The sequence below is a fragment of the Acipenser ruthenus genome, chromosome 2 (genome assembly GCF_902713425.1).
Source record: "Acipenser ruthenus chromosome 2, fAciRut3.2 maternal haplotype, whole genome shotgun sequence".
Classification (NCBI taxonomy): Eukaryota; Metazoa; Chordata; class Actinopteri; order Acipenseriformes; family Acipenseridae; genus Acipenser; species Acipenser ruthenus.
In genome coordinates this window covers 14,641,894-14,662,474 of record NC_081190.1, presented here as the reverse complement: position 1 = coordinate 14,662,474, position 20,581 = coordinate 14,641,894, and the positions used below count along the sequence as shown (strand labels likewise).

The 20,581-nt window shown below is 37.3% G+C and overlaps 1 protein-coding gene across 1 annotated transcript; it reads left to right on the top strand.

The window, feature by feature from the left end:
* The first annotated feature begins 1,269 nt into the window (after positions 1-1,269).
* LOC131697947 (threonine--tRNA ligase 1, cytoplasmic-like) lies at positions 1,270-19,230 on the top strand. Its single transcript, XM_058989997.1, has 19 exons — positions 1,270-1,475; positions 2,614-2,694; positions 3,001-3,191; positions 4,796-4,919; positions 5,591-5,712; positions 7,368-7,485; positions 7,573-7,637; positions 8,386-8,464; positions 9,225-9,371; positions 9,901-9,999; positions 11,543-11,709; positions 12,109-12,271; positions 12,834-12,971; positions 15,342-15,419; positions 16,103-16,203; positions 16,427-16,531; positions 16,840-16,912; positions 17,724-17,838; positions 18,467-19,230. Exons 1-19 carry the CDS (start codon positions 1,416-1,418, stop codon positions 18,613-18,615), a joined length of 2,175 nt encoding a protein of 724 aa, XP_058845980.1. The 5' UTR covers positions 1,270-1,415; the 3' UTR covers positions 18,616-19,230.
* The last annotated feature ends 1,351 nt before the right edge of the window (positions 19,231-20,581 follow it).

The window sequence follows — 20,581 nt, the reverse complement described above, 5'->3', positions numbered from 1 at the left end:
AATGTATTTATTAGTAGTCCATGGCCAGATGAAAAATAGGTCTTTGTTTTTGAGATTGTGGCGCCCCCTATCTAACAAAGGTTTGTTGATTTAAATTAGCTGAATTAGATTTTGCAAACAATTACACAGGCCACATTTAAATTAACAAAAATATATATATATATTTTTGGGTGACAGAATTAAGATCTGCCGCTGTTTAAAATTATTAAACTAGACTCAGTTCGTTTATTTAAGTGCATTCAATAATTAATAATTCAATGATTATTATTATAATTATTTAAAGTATTATGGATTTTGGTGTTACTGCATCTTGTAAAGCGATTTGATGGTGGTCCACTATGAAAGGCGCTATATAAAATAAAGACTGATTGATAATAATAATAATTAGTCATTTAGCAGACGCTTTTGTCGAAATCGAGAAGATTACGGGGTGAACTATTGCTGCAGAGTCACTAGGACCTCGGTTTACGTCTTATCCGAAGGATAAATTAATAATACAAATATCTAAACGCTAGGTATTGTCCCACTGAAGCCGTTGTAGACTGATCGATTTGTAGTACTGTACTAGTTTTGCAAAGCTGTTCCGTCTGTTATAATTGATGAGGGCCTGACCATTTGAACAAGTCCCATTCTCTTTCAAGTACGGTATATAAATGGTACTCTGACTCACCTTCAGGTCACAGCTGACAGACACTCCTGTCTGTCAATTTCCCCAGCGTCGAAAGGGGTATAGCTATAGCCTCGCAGCAAGACGTTTCAGCGCTGCCATGTTTAAACCGACCTGACTGACGTTAATGTTAACTTAAATATTATTGTATTTGTACATTTTCTGATTACCAGGAAACGATGGTATGCAACGTCGAAATCTAAAACATACAAATTGCCTAGGACATCAGTAGAGGTGCAGTAGAAGCATCGTTTTACATGGAGTTTAATTTGAACAGTTCATAGTACGGATCAATGTTATAATAATGCATGTGTCTGAGGAGGCGGGAGCCTGTGGTACCCCAGAGATAAACCTACCCCTTCTGAAATGTCGGTAGCCAGTGAGTGCTCCCTCAAACATCACATTTAAATCTTCAGTCAGTGGGATGCAATTTTACAGAGCACATGGCTATCGAGTTAATATTAATGCAACGGTGCTGCTTCTTCTCTCTAGTATCTAATTGGCTGATAATAAACGACCCACCGCCTTGCATAAATAGTGACTTCTGATAGACCTATCCAACCGCCCATCATAAGCTATCTCCATGGATACTAGAAAGGGCTGTGCTTCAGCCTGAGTGTTACTGAGTTGTTGCATCAGCCTTCGGTACGAAACGGATCCGGAAGTAGAACAAACACCGGCGAGGTGGTTAGGGCTACACACATCCCGTACAACGTGGAACAGTGAAGTTAAAATTGACAAAAATAACATGGAGTCAGATAAAATAACAGAGCAGCTGGAAAAAATGAAAGTAGAAGCAGAGAAAAAGGTAATAAACAATATTCATCGATATTGCCAAGCCCTGAAATGCGTGGTTGTCATTTACAATACTACTAGTAAAGTAAGGTTACTATATATATATATATATAGTAACTTTGCAAATGTTTAAAATGTGATTTTCTATATCAAATTGCATTAATTGATCAAATATCCATACATTACATACAGTACTCCTAATTAATACTGGGTTAAACTCAGTGATTTAGGTCTACTGAAGTGAATGGAACTGAGGTTATTAGTATTTTTTTTTTAATTATTGGGGGAACTTTCAGCTAGTATTAAATATCTGTATTTTCAAGTTGTGTTTTTCTGGCTCCTCATCGCTATACAACAGTGTGCGAAAAAAAAAAAATCTAAATGTGATTGAGCCTCGAATAGAAACCAGCCACCGAACACTTAAACGTACAATACAGGTGAACTTAACGTTAAGTGCTCGGTTCCACTGACAACCTATTGTTTACATTTACAGCCATTTGTTTTGTGTAAATACATTACTGTTAACTCCTCCACTTCACTCCTCCAGCACCTGAGGCAGATATCGAGACTATCTGATGCAATGACAATACATACTGAAGGAGATCATGCGATGTCAGTATTACTCGTTGTTTTGCAAGCAGATGCATATACATTGTATTTGTTTTAGCTTCTGGTATTAATGTATATAGTTAATGAGTTATAGCACACAACGAGGTAAGAAACCCCAATTTCGCTCTTTTTTTTCTAAATGATTAGAGGTCCTGGATGTTTACTGTACTTTGTTGATGGTTTTAATCCTCTTTCTGATATTCAACCCCAGAGACACTATATTTAACTATAATGCTAGTATGACTTGCTTGATCGTTTTACTATTATTACACATTCAAATGTGAACATTGTGAGGATCTGGAGCTAACTCCCCAGTAATGTTGTTGAAGCTGACACCCTGGGGCCCTTCAAGAAGCTGCTTGATCAGATTCTGGGATCAATAAGCTACTAACAACCAAATGAGCAATATGATCCGAATGGCCTCTCCTCGTTTTGTAAACTTTATGTTCTTATGTAAATAGTAATGAACACAATTCAGCCTGAATCCACAGAAAATCAACAGAAGCTTACTTACACACTCAACTTTTTAAATGTTATCACAGGGCTGTGCTGGAGGAGAGAAGTGTAAAGATGGAGGTAAGAAGAAAACAAAGGCAGGGGGAGATGGGACAAGTCGTACTGAGGTAAGGTGATCTTCGTATCTTTATAGTGTTAGCTCCCATCGTATGCTATGTATAAAATTAGTGGTTCTGATAATCCTTAAGAATACATATGCCCTCAAACTTTAATGATGTAATGACCTTCTCTATATGTTGACCTTCTCTATTTTGTATATATGCAGTATACTTAAGTTCTGAAGATGCTGACACGGAGGCTAATGAACCTGGAACTTTTTCCCACAGAATTGAAAGATAGAAATATAAGTAACACAAGACTGTAGCTGTTCAAGGTGTGGATTTTAAAAAGAGCTCTAATCTTTCTCTTCTCAGTTAAGCCCATGGCCTCAGTACATTAGTGAGCGATTGGAGCTCTACAATAAACTGAAACAAGAACATGATACCCTGATGGGTGAGAGAGCAGAAAAAGAGAGCAAACCTATCCTAGTTACCTTGCCCGATGGGAAGCAGATTGATGCAGAATCCTGGAAAACCACACCTTACACGCTTGCATGTGGAATCAGGTGAGAAGTATGGATGTGGTGGCAGGGGGGAGTCTCTTTCCTTATCTGTACCAAATGGGGTTGCTTGCTGTCTGCAAGGACACCCATTGGACAGGCTGTACTTGCATTCATGTTTTATTATTATTATTATTATTATTATTATTATTATTATTATTATTATTAAAAACTGAACCCTCACAACTCGGTGTAGTTATGGAGAAATATATATTTGTTAATATATAAATAGAACCAAATTATAATTCTAAATACAAGTATTAACAGATGTTGCCTGTTGTAGTGAGAGACTGTCATCAGCTACTGTACTTGAGTTATTTGTGCTTGGAGTCGTATCTTGCTACTGCTGCCAAGATGCCAGTTAGATTGTGACTGGAGCAACTCAAGACTGGACTCGGGGCACATAGCAGTCCTCACAGTTTTACAGAGGCAGGCATGGCATGTTTATTTTTTTTATATGAAAAATTATAAGTCATGTTCCCATTAGAACCTATTGGCTTTACTTATACTTCTCAAAAAACGGACAAATTGAAGAATGTGACATTTCGAAATCTAACATGAAATGCTGTACTGCTATGATGTCTCAATCCTAAAATTCTAGGTGATTCATAATTTGGCAAATGTTGTTTTGGCAAAACCTGTAAGCAAGTTGAGTGCACTTTCTCTTGAACTCTTTGTAGGACAGACCCGGCTTTGCTTGCGGACCAGACAGAGCAAAGGGTGCGTGAGAAATACACTCTCAGCTTGATTAGAGGTAGCCACCGAACACTTATAAACATACAAAATACATCTTTTATAAGCCGAAAGAGGCCGGCACAATGAACACTGATGCATTTTAAATTAATAAAATATACACCGTTCTAAAAAACCAGCAATATAGATCTTGATGCAATGATGCTTCTGCTTTAGTTCATGCCCCTTTCGGTACGAACTGTAGCATGATATTTAGGAAGTGTTGGACACAGATTACTGGTAGGTACAGTAATGCTTAGTCATCACGTCACCGAACACTGCGCACAGTACAAGATGCAATGCTTGTTTGTTTTTTGCCACATTCTGTATTTTCTTCCAAAGTAGCAGATGGGTGCTTGCATTTGAGATGATTGAGCATTTAACTCGTTGGTTTACAAAACGAAATACTTGTGCTGCAAAGATTAAATTGCATGACTGTCTCGTTTAATTTCTCAAAATACTCCTCAAAAGGTGTTTTTTTTTTTTTTTTAAGATGCCATTTTCATTGCTCATGTACTCCATTAGCCAATAGCAGAGCTAGGTAATGAAGGGTGCCTGCCTCCCTGTCAATTATCAGTCAGGTGACCATTGTAGTGGCTGATCACTTTTAACTTCCTCTTCTCTCAGAAATACTGTGTCAAGTTTGCACATTTTTACATTAGAAATGAACGAGTATTTGAGTAGTAATTAAATTTTCTTCTTTTCTAAATCAATTCTAAAAAGTAATACAGCAGTGTAAGTGTATTTTGACATAATATACATACAGGTACTTGGACATAACAATGCTTTTAGTAACTCACTGCTTAAAGTAAATTATTAAAAACCAAGTAAAAAAGCTACAATTCAGATAAGGTAATGTCTTTGTTTTGTTTAACCAGCCAGGGCTTGGCTGATAACACAGTCATTTCAAAAGTGAACAACATATTATGGGACCTTGACCGCCCGCTGGAAGAAAGCTGTACCCTACAGCTGCTCAAGTTTGATGATGAAGAGGCTCAAGCTGTAAGTATTGCTGATTCTTGTTAGATTCTGGTATAGTAAGCAAATTTGTTAAATTTGCAGACGACACAAAAATAGGAGGAGTGGCAAACACTGTTGCAGCAGTAAAGATCATTCAAAATTATCTAGACAGCATTCAGAACGTGGCAGACACATGGCAAATTACCTTTAATAGAGAAAAGTGTAAGGTACTGCACGCAGGCAATACAAATGTGCATTATAAATACCATATGGGAGATACTGAAATTGAAGAAGGAACCTATGAAAAAGATCTAGGGGTTTATGTTGACACAAAAATGTCTTAATCTAGACAATGTGGGGAAGCTATAAAAAAGGCCAACAAAATGCTCAGATATATAGTGAAAAGTGCTGAATTTAAATCAAGGGAAGTAATGTTAAAACTGTACAATGCATTAGTAAGACCTCATCTAGAATGTTGGGATCCTTCAAGAAGCTGCTTGTTGAGGTTCTGGGATCAGTAAGCTACTAATGACCAAATGAGCAAGATGGGCCGAATGGCCTCCTCTCGTTTGAAAACTTTCTTATGTTCTTAACTAAAGTGTAAAAAAAAAAAAAAAAAAAAAAAAGTACATTAGTAAAGACAATTGCAATATCTATGCGCTTCTTTAATATTTGTTGTTTCTAAAACAGTACAATTCTGTATTTTGTCCCAGGTTTACTGGCATTCAAGTGCCCACATCATGGGAGAAGCAATGGAGAGGGTTTATGGCGGCTGTCTATGCTATGGCCCACCCATCGAAAATGGCTTTTACTATGACATGTTCCTTGACAACGAGTAAGTTTAAATGGTTCTGTGTGTTGTTTACCCCAGCGATGGGGAGATAGTGGACGCGGTGTGTTGTTTACCCCAGCGATGGGGAGATAGTGGACGCGGTGTGTCGTTTACCACAGCGATGGGGAGATAGTGGACGCGGTGTGTCGTTTACCACAGCGATGGGGAGATAGTGGACGCGGTGTGTCGTTTACCACAGCGATGGGGAGATAGTGGACGCGGTGTGTTGTTTACCCCAGCGATGGGGAGATAGTGGACGCGGTGTGTCGTTTACCACAGCGATGGGGAGATAGTGGACGCGGTGTGTTGTTTACCCCAGCGATGGGGAGATAGTGGACGCGGTGTGTCGTTTACCACAGCGATAGGGAGATAGTGGACGCGGTGTGTCGTTTACTAGATAAAAAGCAGAACTACGTAAGGCAGTGAGAATGTATTACACAAAAAAACAGAAATCGATGCACTTCTGAAGATTGTTTTTTCGTTCACTGTTATGTTATCTTTCCTACTCGCTTCATAACACAGGGAGCTGCTACTTGGAACATGTCATAGCTTCTTACTCAGCGTTTTTTGTTTTTGTTTTTGTTTTTTTTTTTGGTGTAAGAATTTCAGCAGGACTAATAATTATCTACCTGTTGTGTGTTCATGTTTAGCGCTGGTGTTTTTTGGGGGGGTTGGGGGGATAGAATAACACCGAATTACAAAACCGCAACAGTCATTGAAATGTCTATATAAATGAGCAATTTGTCCAATCCTTGTCCTGGAGGGCCGGTGCCCCTCCTAGTTTTTGTTCCAACTGTACCCTAAATTACTTAATTGGAACAATAATTGGTCCAATGAAGTAATTTAGGACACAGTTGGAACAAAATCCAAAAGGGAAACCGGCCCTCCAGGACCAGGATTGGACACCCCTGCACTACAGCACCATGTTGTGTGGTGTGTGTTTTTATTGTAGCGGGACTGTTCAATTTCAAAACTCTACATTTTTTTTATTTGCACATTGGCTGGCGGCATGCAACACTTTTACATGTGTTATACCCCCAAGCTTTGTGTCTTCTGGGTTAATTTGAGAACTGAAGTAATTGAACTGAATTTTGGAGTAAGAATTATTGTATGTGCTTCGGTCCCCTTGAAACAATCTTGTGTGCCCCCCCCCCCCCTGTTTGGGAACTCCTGGTCTAGGTAATTGTGTGGGCCCAACTTGTCACTCCCCACTCAAGTATTCTGCTTTCTGTGTTTATGTATCTACCTGAGATTCCCACTGTCAAAGGCCACAGCAGCTGTGCTAAACGATAGCTCAGTTGGCTTATCCAATGCTTCCCACAGCAATAGAATTCGGTTGATTGGTAGGTCATAGAAAACAGGTCCCAGTTAAGGTGACAAAGGCCTTCAAGGCTTGTTGCTCTGCAGCCCAGGCTGGTGGTTCAGAAACATGCATGTAGACATTCAGATATACATAAAAGCAGATATTTTACAAATACCTGTGCACAACTTATCAGTGATGTAACTTGATAAGAGTATCCTTTCGCATGGATACTGCTGACTCTTGGTGTTTGTTAAAATGATCGGTACCTATGTGCTGTATTTGTAAGGCCTTGTGTGCATTCCATAACTTCAAACACTACACCATAACAATACCAAGCAATACTTTGTGTTCACAGAGGTGTGTCTAGTAATGATTTCCCAGCCCTTGAGAACCTGTGTAAGAAGATCATGAAAGAGAAGCAGCCATTTGAGAGACTTGAGATCAAGAAGGAGACCCTGCTTGAGATGTTCAAGGTATGCTGGCTTTTAAAAGGGTACATCACACAGGAGCTCTGTTTGCAAGCACTGATCACGGAAATGTTTTTTTGTTTTGTTTTGCAGTATAACCAATTTAAGTGCAGGATTTTGAATGAGAAGGTGGACACCCCAACCACTACTGTATACAGGTAACACAGACTAGACCCTCATGTTTTTTTGCATGGTACTGTGCTACATCCAGAGTTGGGTTAAAGTGCATTTAAATGCAAAGACCTGTAAATCTTACAAATGCCACTCAGACTTCGCAAATGCATTTGATAGGTTGTTCAAATGCATTTGTCAAAACATATACTGAAACTCCTCAACAGTAATTGCAAACAAGGAAGCGTTGCTCTATCAATTCAAACTACTCCCTGTTCTAACAAACTCCTTTTAGTCATGTTCCTCGTGTAATTAGTTGTTCTGAAATGACTTCAGTTGTCAATTAACCCTGCGATTACTTTAAAAATGCATCACTAATGGCTGTACCATTAATTGCACTTGGAGTTGGTTAAATAGTAGCACTTGAGAAATGTATTGGATAGATTATTCTGATGCATTTGAAATCAATCAAATACATTCTGCATGTGTACAAAAGTGGTAAGAGCACTAGCATCGATGTTGCTGCGTGACTGCACTTTATTTTATTTTATTTTATACCGTATTACATTTTGGTGTCTATCTTGCATTCGTCCACCGATGGAATAAGTGTGTGCCTGTTTCTCCGTCTCTCTCCTAACAATAGCAAGGCATTTACACACTCTGTAACTTAACATGTTGTTGCTAGTTTTATACCATTAAACTGTTTTTATTCATTTCAAAAAATGTACCTGGATAAAGTCCTGTATGTTTTTTAAATAGAATCATGTTTGTCATGTTTTCTTTGTGAATTTCCAGGTGCGGTCCCTTGATAGATCTTTGTAGAGGACCTCATGTCAGACACACTGGGAAAATAAAGGCCATAAAGGTTCATAAGGTATGATTTAACCATGATGAGCAATAATTAAAAAAAATAAATAAATAATAATTTACAAAGGTATTCTGTACCGTCATGGTTTATGAAATGTGACAAAACCCTCAGCTGGAACTGCTTGAAGTTATTTTTTTTACACTACATGTATTTGGATATGTAAAGGAAAATGACAAGTGCATCAAAAAGAGTCTTTTGTTAGAATAATTCTTTTTAGATAATCAATACAAATACATACTCAAGTAAAATGTATAATAACTCCTGACAGCAGGTGTGCAGAAGGGTGCCACATAGCTGCTCTGCTCTGTTTGAATAGGCTTTCATTGTTCCTTTCCTTTTTTATTTTTACTCTCTCTAAAATGTACAGTCGAGCACACAACCGAACTGCAGCGCTCCAATGAGTAGCTGCAATAGGACACTCGGCAGCACAATAGCAAAGGTAGCAGAGCAACAGCCGATAGAAGAAATGTTTTGACAAGAGCAGTCTTGACAGCAATATAGCTGATTGATGCTTGAAGTACTGGCTGTTGCTTTGTCTCTGGAACCACTTGAAACTAGGGAACATTTTTGGAGTGGCCTTACCCTTGACTCCCTCCCCAATAGGTTAATTACACCTTGGTATGGGGTATCTGTACCTCTGACTGTATACCAAGTGTGCACACTGTGAATGTAGGTCTTGGTGGTTTAGTTTTTTTTATGATACTGTTGTATTGCTGTCTATGGCATGGTTTGTTACTGACATTTTTTGTATGTTCTGAATCCTTAGAACTCTTCCACCTACTGGGAAGGTAAGGCTGATATGGAAACCCTACAGAGGATTTATGGGATCTCCTTTCCGGATTCCAAGATGTTGAAGGACTGGGAAAAGTTTCAGGAAGAGGCAAAGAACAGAGATCATCGCAAACTTGGCAAGGTGAGTGATGGATTGTAGAGACCCTGTTCACTAGAAATTCAAACAAGTAGATACACTATCCGAGACTTGGACAGCTAATGGCAGTTTGAATTAATTGTCAAAATTATTATTCTGATTTACAAAAATGTAACTGGCCTGCCCTGGCTGAATGTGATTGTGATTATGATAACCAGTCTTAAGGCAGATTGTCTATATTGTGCTGTCTCCTCATTTTGGAGGAGCTTTAGTCTATTTTGAATGAAGTGGATTATGAACTATCAAAATCAACTCATCCACTAACTCGCAGGATTACCCCCTTGTGGCTCTTGGGTAGATGCAGGTCAATATATATATATATATATATATATATATATTTTTTTTTTTTTTCTTAAATATTGCCAGTGGGGAAAAAAAAGAAAATAATAATAATAATAAAAAAAAAAAAATAGTGGCTAAAAAATATTTAATTAATTTTGTATTGCCATATGGCATAATTTTTGAGTTGCCAGTAAGGAATGAATTAACAAAGAATTGAATGCTCTCCTCACAGGAACAAGAACTGTTTTTCTTCCATGACCTGAGCCCTGGGAGCTGTTTCTTCCTGCCAAAAGGAGCCTTTATATACAATGCTCTAATTGAATTTATCAGGGTAAGGGCCACTTTCATTTTGTTGTACTTCTTGCTTGAATCCGAGGTGCAAATGTTGCTGAACTACAGCTTTTATGTGTGCAAACTATATCATGAAAAGCTGTTGATTAATGGAGCCACAGTATGTCAACGAATCCAGTCAACAATTCAACATAAAAGTGAATACCATTTTATTACGTAACAATCATTTCTACAATGAGTTAATTACTATTACACATTTCAAACGTAACACTGTGCTCGCAATTTTAGTTTAGCATTTCACGTTTGCTAAAAGTACTACAATTATACATTAACAATGTAAAAAAAAAAGTTTTCATAATTACAAATTGTGACAAAGCTTCTTTATTTACAGTATAACTTCAAACACAAACAGCTATTGTCTTTGAAACCTGTCCTTTTATACCTGCCTGGATTTTTTAATTACAAACAGGTGTATTAAGCACTCCTACCTGGGTCACAATCCTGCGTAGTGTGAAACCACGTACCTGGGTTGTACCCGGGTCGACACGCTTTGACCCGGGTTGAGCGAGACAAAATGCATGACGGCCATTTTTAAGCCGACGAAATAACAAACAGCCGCGCCTGTGTGAAGGTTTCACTGCCGCAAGGAACATTTCTGTTGATTCTGTTTAGCCATATGTTATTTGATTTAAGACACACCATGAGACAGATTGCAGCAGAGATGAAGAAATGTTTGCTCTAATCAACGTTGGGGTGATGGTTCAATCCAGATAAGCTTGGATGGAAGCGTCGGTAACAAGCTGCTTCTGGGGCTTTGATACGCACGTTATGTACTTGCATCTGTCACCCAGGTCAACCGTGCTTTACCAAAAGCAGTGTGAAGTCGTGTAGCCGACCCGCATGACACCGGGTCCTGACCCGGGTAGAGCATGCCAGTGTGAAATGGGCTTTAGATGAACTGATTTCCAGTCAATCCGTGAGCTATGGCGTTCTGGGAGATGTAGTTTTTCATTCCTCGTTTAAACAGCAAGACCTGTTTTGTTTTTACCAACCACATTTTTTTTAATGCCTACCTTACTTATTTTGAACAAAGCTTAAAAAAGGAGCGAAAACCAAATCCAGTTGCCAAATTAACAATCAGTTGAATCTCGTTATCAAACAAGTGTCAGTGAGGAAGAAATGTTTTAAGTGGTAGAAACATCTCTGTTGAATTGGTAAGACAATCCACAGTTTCTTGTGCCTCACAGCACTCGAAACAGTGAATTTAATTTTACCGATTCAACACGTATCTTTGTTTATCCCGTATGTAAAAAGGTGGGTGTTGGGGGGAGAAAAAAGAACACCAAGTTATTTGAAAACGGAGATCCTGAATAATGGCAGTAAATGACATTTTCATATATAATCTGTCTTTTGTTAAGGTTTCCTGACCTGAGTTCAGGCACTGCTCTTCACTTCTAGTTTTCAGCTACAGACTATGTAACGTGGGGTAGATGAGTTGGTGTATCTATCAAAATAGAGCCAGCGCCATCTAGTGACCAGCTAGTTTAGGATGGGTTTTAATTGATGTGTTTTCGCACCTCAAGAATGAGTATCAGAAGAGAGGCTTCCAGGAGGTGGTGACACCAAACATTTACAACAGCAAGCTGTGGCAGACCTCCGGGCATTGGCAGCACTACAGCGATAACATGTTCTCCTTTGAGGTGGAGAAAGAGATCTTTGCACTCAAGCCTATGAACTGCCCAGGCCACTGGTATGTCATTTATTTGATGGGTTTCAATATGAATCGCTGTTGCTTCAGGACCGCAAAAGTTGCCCAGTGAGCCTGTGTCTTTTTGTATTGGTAATTGCTAACATGAAATGCATAAAAAATATACTAGAATTGAAGGAAAACTTATAGCAAAACTATTTCTTATTTAATTTAACTTGGAATGCTCTTTTCTATTTTAGATTTTAGACAGCATGAATTCCATAATCACATTTTAGACTGTTATTCAACAGATGTTTATTTTTCTGTTGGCATTACAGTTTAATAACCTGAATTTATTTAACACCTAAAGAAAATAATTTGCCCACACAATATTTGAATAGAATGGCTCTCTGAGATGCAAAGGTTTCCCACCTGGGATGTTAAATGTGGAATGTTCTGCAGCCTGATGTTTGACAATCGTCCCCGCTCCTGGAGGGAGCTCCCCCTCCGCCTGGCTGATTTCGGGGTCCTTCACCGCAATGAGCTGTCGGGGGCGCTGACGGGGCTCACTCGTGTGCGCCGCTTCCAGCAGGACGATGCACACATATTCTGTACAATGGAGCAGGTGCGTTTTATTTCAGCAAGTAGTGATTTATTATAAATAGATTCATTGATTGGAGCATGGGTTCTTTTGAGGCAATGTTAACTTGTGTGTGTGTGTGTATGTATGTATGTATGTATGTATGTGTGTGTGTATATATATATATATATATATATATATATAATGTCATGTTTTTAAATAAATAAATCGTAAATTCTTATTTTGGCTGTTTTTAACAGTTTAACTAATAAGTATACCTCAATTCATAATGGCACGTGTAGCAACTTCTGCGCAATTGTTGCAATAAAAAACATTGAATAAATGTGTTGGCACTACCTTGTGGTTAAAAGTAGTATTTCAGCCTGATGAAATGAGCTGCTTTAATATTAGTTATGGTGGTGTAATAAAAGTATTTATTTATTTATTTATTTATTTATTTATGTATGTATGTATGTATGTATGTATGTATGTATGTCAAACCAATAGTTTTGTGAAGCAAAAAAAAAAGCCGCCTTTTAGTTTCAACATTATGTGGGAAATGCAAGCCTGTTCACAATTGCTTGTTCTTCATTTATGTAACCACAAGATTGAAGACGAGATTAAGGGCTGTCTGAATTTCCTGCGAGCTGTCTATGGTGTGTTTGGATTCACATTCAAACTCAACCTGTCCACTCGCCCTGAGAAGTTCCTTGGTGACACTGCAGTATGGGACCAAGCTGAGAAGGTATACTTCAAACATATACTATGAGTTACAATTGTGTGCACTTAGTTGTTGTTTTATTATTAGTGTTTATACAGTAATGTTTACACTTCAGCATGGATACATTAGGAATAATCATAATTATCGTCCGTGAAGCAGGAAGCGGCTCTGTACTGTCTGCGTGAGGCGTAAAACATGATCTGTGTGAGCACTGCATACATTGGGAAGTATTGATTTTAAACCATGTGCTCAGGCTTTAACTTTACGTCATGGTTTCATTTGATACACTGGCAAAGCATGACTGGTGTTCTAACATAAAAACACAAATATTGTTTGTAAAATTGAAGTGCTAGCTCACTGTAAAATTACTGTAGAATGTGGAACTATTAAACATTTTGACACAGGATTTTCTTTTTACATAAATTGAATGTAATTGCAAAAAGAACGACAAAAAAAACCCCCAAAAACCATATGGCAAACGTTTAATATAGTCTAAAAAACTTTGTTGCTTCTTTATTTTAAACTGCAGTAAAGACATGAGTACTATACTGCAGCCTATGCACCGCACGAGGAAAAAGAAGCTCTTCTATAGATATATATATAAAATATCTGTTCCCATGGCATTGCTATTGTAAAAAGGGGTAGTGCATAAATGATTAAACTGTCTGCATACAAGCAGCGATGTGCAATTCTCCGTATGTTCCTATACAACTATATATACAGACACACACATTTTCTTTTTAAACCTAGTTTGATTCTCAATGGCAGATTCAAATGCTTCCAGGTAACGTTAGCAGTTTTGTTTAGTTATATTAATACATGTGGTGGCAATATTTTTTTTATGAAAGCAAACATTCTCGAATTAACAAAAGTTTAAATAAGAAAAATATATATGTATTTTATAGGAAAGCTACATAATTTATTAATATACAAATTGCAATAGGTGTATTTTTATACTAGCGTTTGTTCTGGTCACCCACCAGAAATTTAAAAACTCTGCGCTTATGCCGTCAGTTTTTTATTTTTTCTTCTAAACTCAGTGACTTAAACTAGCGGTTGTTATGGTGCTAAAGTATAAATTTGATAAATTACAATAATTTATGTTTTATTTATTCGGCCGATAAATCATGGTTATCATGATAATTTACAGACGATAATCGATTGCTGAATGTCATTATCGTCCAATCCTATTAGGGATGGGAATTAGCGTATATATTTTAATAGTCGAATATGTGTAATTTTATTAAACGATTATACTTTACATGCCACTGGCTAAAAATAATGGTTGCATAATACCAAAATTTAAGTGTTACGACTTGCGGTACTATTTGACAATGCTTCAATAAGTAGCTGTATTTATTAACAGGAAGTGTAATACAAGTACAGTATGCATAAAGACCAACATATGCATAATTAAAGACAACATAATAACATACAGGTTATAATGAATCAATAAATTCATTGGGAAACTATAAAATATAAATACATGTGTCCATTATGTAACATGTCATATTGAATGCAGTGCATACCTCCCGGTCCTGGTATACGTTCTGTTACAAGAAGCTTTATAAATAATGTAGTACAGAGTAGACGTTAAGTCATTGAATGTCATTAACTAAAAGTCAAGTTAAAACTACAAAACATGCTTTTTTTAAATTTATTTAACCCTGACCTTCAACAGTGCTGATAGTCGGTGTATCACATGAGTACCAGCAGAAATGGTTTGGTAACAAGCATTGTATCTTTTACTGTGCACAGTGGTCTGCGATGTGATGCGCCTTTGGCTGAATTTGACTGCAAACTACCTGGGCAATGTTAAGCCTTTGTTTGAGTTCTGTTATCGGTCTCCTGCTGATATCGGCTGGATTTCAGAATCCATGCGTCCCTATGTGTGGTTGCTGCTAATCCGTTCTAAGGACCTGTCACTGTTATGAGTAATTGGAGGTCAAGTATTCGGGTGTCCAAAGCTTTTATTCTTGGTATACTCGAATATCTTCTTTTGAAATCCACACCCATAGTTCGCATGTGTACCTGCATTCCAGTTATGTGAACCCCTGAGTTATATGATTAGTAATTTTCTAAACGATTAACAATTTTCCAATCGATTTATTTGAATAAATAATTACACATGCCCATCCCTATTACTAAAAGGTTATTCTTTTAAGCCAGCAAGGTTTAAGTTTTAGGTGGATGTGAATTTAGTGTTTTCAGACATGGTGCTGATGAGCGGCATAAGAGGCCACCAAATTCATTTTACTTCTGACCTTGGCATACTGTGCCACCTTGCCCCATTCAGCATTCCTGCAATATAAAAAGGTGTTGGTTTAATGAAGCTTTTATTTTTTATTTTATTTTTTCACTAAATGTCTGCTTTCCCTCCCAATGTGCTTTTAGCAACTTGAAAGCAGCCTGAATGAATTTGGAGAGAAATGGGTGCTTAACCCAGGTGATGGAGCATTTTATGGACCAAAGGTAAATCCAGATAATTTGCCTGTACAGCATGAGATCAATGAATAGCTGGAAACTGTTAATCTAATAGCACATTTAATGGTCTGTTTATGTATTTGCTCACATTTAACACACTTGATACATTTTTGTTGGATGGTGTTGTCAAATAAACGTTATTTATTTGTTACGATCTGCTTAGGCAGTAGTTCACTCAGTTATATAGCCTGTTAATTCCAGATCTTTGACCCTCTGTCAGCATTATATTATATCCCACAAGCTGCACAAACATCCAGAGAGTGTTATGTGTGCATAAACAGAAATGTATTACTGTACCATATTGTGATGCTGTGCACATCCTTGTCTGCTACATGGAGCGGGAAACATTTTTGTACCCTACAATTGACTCAAAGAAGGAGTAAATACTTTAGATTTCAATGCCACCACATTAATGTGGAGAAAGATGATGATGAAAGGTGAAATATTGCCTTTACAATGTTGGCAAACCAATTTACTTTATTTGTTTGTTTTTTTTTAAATATTAATTTACCATCTACGACTGCTGGCAAGTGAGCTTACTTTTGTGTTTTTATATAACGGTTTAAATGTTCATGTAAGGTTTGGTGCTGGGATACAAGGGTGTTCATAATGCTGTGTTGTAGAAGTGTGTTTTAGTATTATGTGGGAATAAAGGGTCTTTCTTTGTGCAGATTGATATTGAAATCAAGGATGCCATTGGACGATACCACCAGTGTGCTACAATCCAGTTGGATTTCCAGCTTCCAATTAGATTTAATCTTACCTATGTGAGGTATGTTTATTTTCCAGCTCCTCCCGATCTGTGTAGTTTAAGCACAGAGTGTCGAATTGTAAGATATGAAAACAGAATATACTGTAAGAGATACTGCTACAATAAATAACAGAATCAGTGATCCTGAGACCTATCATTTTAAAATGGTGCAGTACAGTGGTACGTAATTGCATCTACATTCTGCATTATATTGCTGCTGCATCTTTTTAATTTTTTTCTGCAGCAATGATGGAGATGACAAGAAGAAGCCTGTAATTATCCACCGTGCCATCTTGGGGTCCGTGGAGAGAATGATCGCCATCTTGACTGAAAGCTATGGAGGCAAATGGTATTGTGTGCTCAGCTGTGTCTTTTAGGGCCCTGTATGGAAGTGCAAACACAGGACTTTTTTTATTTTGTAATTTATTTGAGAGGAATACAATTATAAAAATATAGCAAGAAACTACTGAGATGAATCTGTTCCCAGTTAAGTTGTTTCTTGATAGATTTATACCATTACATTTTTTTCTTCTTTTTTTCACAGTGTGTCTTTGAATTTGCACTTGCTCCAAAGTAGAGCCCGTAGTGTTCTATTGTATTGTATGGGAATGTGATCTGTAATAAGCAACATGTTATGATTGTGTATTCCATGAACAGGCCTCTCTGGCTGTCTCCAAGTCAGGTGATGGTGATACCAGTGGGACCCACATGTGAAGACTACGCAAAAGCGGTACAGTCTACTGAACAAATAAGAATTCCCATGATTGTTTGCTCAGTGTGTTTTATATCTATATACTGTGTTTGTGTGTAGTATATATGACATTTTCTATTGATTGATTGATTAATCATCTGATCTGCAGTCGATCGTTTGCTAGTGATGTGACATTGTATTGTAAGACAATTGCAAGTAATCTCTTTTAGTGACGTTTTGAGCTGTACTGCCAATTTGCGCTTCCGTAAGTCAAATGCCATGTCTAAAATAAAAAATAATTAAAAACACATCAAACATATATATTACAGTAAATTACCAGTTGCACTGCAACCTACAAAAACTTACTGAGTACAATTTTATTTGTTGGCTGAAGAAAGAGAATTGGCTTACTTGCAACCTAAAATGATACGATAAACTTTTAGTACTCTTGTAAAAGGAAAACGGATGAGAAAATGTTGTAAGTTGTAGTCTTTTTTTGTTTCTTCATTCTGAGATATTAGGCATACCTTCTTGCCAAGGTCTTCAGAAGTACCCTCATTAAGATTTATTTTTCATACACCATTTTTTGATACTTGTATATATAATAAAATGGTTGTCAATTAGTTGATTTCCAGTGCGTGCTTGATCCTTTTGATCTTCCGTGTTTTCTTACTTATTTATTTATTTTTATCTACATTTCCTTTAAACACAAGTGAAATTAATCTATCTATTTAGAGCAGGTTGTGCATAATAACCAAAAATACATTGTTGAGGCCAGTTTGTGGTAGAATAATGTTATTCCTCCTAAAGTAATTCTAGAAAAAATCGTGTGGTGTTTCCTTATGTCTAGGTGCGCCAACAGTTTCACGATGGTCATCTGATGACTGATGTTGACTTGGATCCAGGCTGCACTCTTAATAAGAAGATCCGAAATGCACAGCTGGCACAGTATAACTTCATTCTGGGTAAGGGGGCTGGCTTCCTTTGTAAGAGCTCACGATTCAGTAACACATGAAGTTCCCAGTAGATTCAGGTGTATTGCGTCTTGTTCACAGCACAGTTCTGCAACACTGTTCTCTCCATAATAAGCCTGCTTTACTGAATGCTGGAGTGAATGCCACAGTGTTCAGTAAAGCAAGCCAGTGCAAAAATAGTTTTGCAGTTACTAATATTTCATACACTTGGTGCAGAGAGGTAGCTGGCGGATCTTGATAATTGAATAGATCATTCAAGTTCAAATATGTTATTTTTTTTAAAGTAGCCAATGCTATCAGGGTACACAGCATTGTTGGGTGGACTTGATCCACAACAATGCTTAAGTAAGCTGCAACATTTGTTCAAGAGATTTAGGGTGTACCATACCCCAGAGACTGGTCCTAATAAAGTGACCAGCAGTTTATATGATTTGCCTGCTTCAGAATGATTTCTCTCTCTGAAATGGGGGAATCCATTGTCAGATTGAAACAAGTAGATGGTGGAACTTTTCGGTGGTGATTTGTCCTTTTGTTTGTCTTTGCTAGTGATCGTGGGATTGTACAAGTTCCCTAGTTCCGTGTTAAAATAAGTTTTAACTGGACTTCACTTGTTTTGCAGTTGTTGGTGAGAAGGAGAAGAGCAGCAACACTGTGAACGTACGTACCAGAGACAATAAGGTTCACGGCGAGCGCACGGTCTCTGAATGCATCGAGAGGCTCCAGCAGCTCAAGGTCTCCCGTACCAGAAATGCAGAAGAGGAATTCTAAACAAACTGGCTGTTAAAGTGCTGAGGCAATGTAGTCATCAGGATCTAGTCTGCAATCAGTCCATTGTTTTAGTTGAAATCCTTGCTGTCCCTTCCCGTCTGTTTGTTTACTTCGTCATCTCTGTAATAATGGACTTGTACTTTTCTTAGAAATGCCCAAACAACTTTCAGGTAATGAGTTACAAGATAAGTGGAAATAAAACCGTTTGCACGGCACTGATGACGTGTGAGAAGGAAGTCCTACAGTAGTTTTTTCTTCACATAGTGTTGTGATTTCACAAACATCTGGGTTAAAATCAAGGAAAGAGAACCTCATTCAACCAAAATATTATCTGATTTCTTTAAACAAGTTGTATGCTTTGCCTCTGTAACTAATTAATAATATTTTGGTAAAGGATCTGGGTGGTGCAAAGGTTTTGTTTTTAATTAGGTGTGTTGGGAGTAATACTTTAGAGGCTGCTGAGTTCTTGCCAGTCTGATTAAGATGTCTTGCATATTAAGAATATCCCAGCAGGAATGAACACCATGGAAATGAAATTAAAAAAAATAAAAAACAAACATTTATTGGGATATAAATTTATTATTGCTTTGTGTCTGTAATAAATGTAATATTTAAGTTTGTTGTTATTTTCATGTATTATACAATGCATTTATCTATGTACCGTAGAAAGTGGCCCATTTAGTCACACGCATAACTTTCAAGCAGTCTCTTGAGGCCACTGCAATGGAGACCTCCAGGGCTGGATCTCCACTAAAAATGACATCTCTCAGGATGTCTTCATTTACTAACAACCGGACAGGAGGAAATTCCACCCAACTAAACATTATCCAGTCTCTGGTTAGCTCTGTTACCCTTACAGTCAGTCAAAGAAGGAAAATGTCAAAGCTACTCGTCATTGTCAGTACTGACGGACATGTAGTTGAAGCATCAGCAAGAAATGAAACTGGGTCCACGACTTGTACCACCTGATAGTAAAAAAAAAAAAAGGTGCTTATAATATTAAACATGTTTTATAAGTTGTGTAATTTTTATGAATGCATTTTATTTTCTTGTTGTGAACTTGTAAGCTATTCCACGGTGGTGTATTTACATCTTAACATGCCACCTGAGGTGAAGAATTTCATGTTAAATACAGGCCCCGAGTAACACAATTATTTGCAGTCCATGTCATACCTCAATGAAAAGAATGTACCCCAAGCTCTTAGAGATACGGTTAGTCTATTCTTGAAAATGTGAAATGCCCCTTGATTGCAAGTTTAAGAAAGGCATGGATGGATACTGTTCTATTTGAGAGTAAAACTGCGCCCGAGTAAAGACTTTGTTCAATCTGCCTCGTTGTATTTTCTAACTTCCAGGGACAGAAAGCCGGTTAAGTGTGTTGCATAACATTCTTCCTTTGCGACTAGTGTGTTATTTTCACTTTCGTTTTATACTTGTTTGCTGATTTCTCAGAAATGCTGCGTATTCTCTTTTGAGTCAAACAAGCGCAGGACAAGAACTTACTTGTTTTTTTTTTTTGTTTGGTTGTTTGTTTGTAGCCATTTTATAAATGCGAAAGGTAAGAATGTTGTCGACTTTATATCACTCTATTAAAACATTTAGCATATCAAAGTCAGCTTTAACTTAGTTATATTTAAAATAAATAAATTTGATTACCGGCACCTGAATAGCAAATATAGCAAGTGAGCAAACTGGTCAATCTTTTGAACAAGTGCAAAGATTTCAAAGCAATATACAGTAATGGAGCAGTTCCATTGACTGTCCTTTGTATGGATTCGTATTTTTTTTTTTAAGTTATATTAAATTCGTGCACTGCAAGTGTTTTCAATCGGGGGTACATCTAAGGGTCACAATGCACAAATAAAAAATGAAAGTAAAAGAAAATAATGATCTTGAATTGATTTTGTTAACAGTAGTATATATTATCTCTAAACCATTGTGCATACATATTTATTTTTTGTTTAGC

Excerpts from the sequence above, each read along its gene's own strand:
- LOC131697947 (XM_058989997.1), top strand. The coding sequence starts at position 1,416 with ATGGAGTCAGATAAAATAACAGAGCAGCTGGAAAAAATGAAAGTAGAA. Across the intron at positions 7,638-8,385 it reads CCAACCACTACTGTATACAG|GTGCGGTCCCTTGATAGATC; the intron begins GTAACACAGACT and ends GTGAATTTCCAG. Across the intron at positions 9,372-9,900 it reads ATCATCGCAAACTTGGCAAG|GAACAAGAACTGTTTTTCTT; the intron begins GTGAGTGATGGA and ends CTCTCCTCACAG.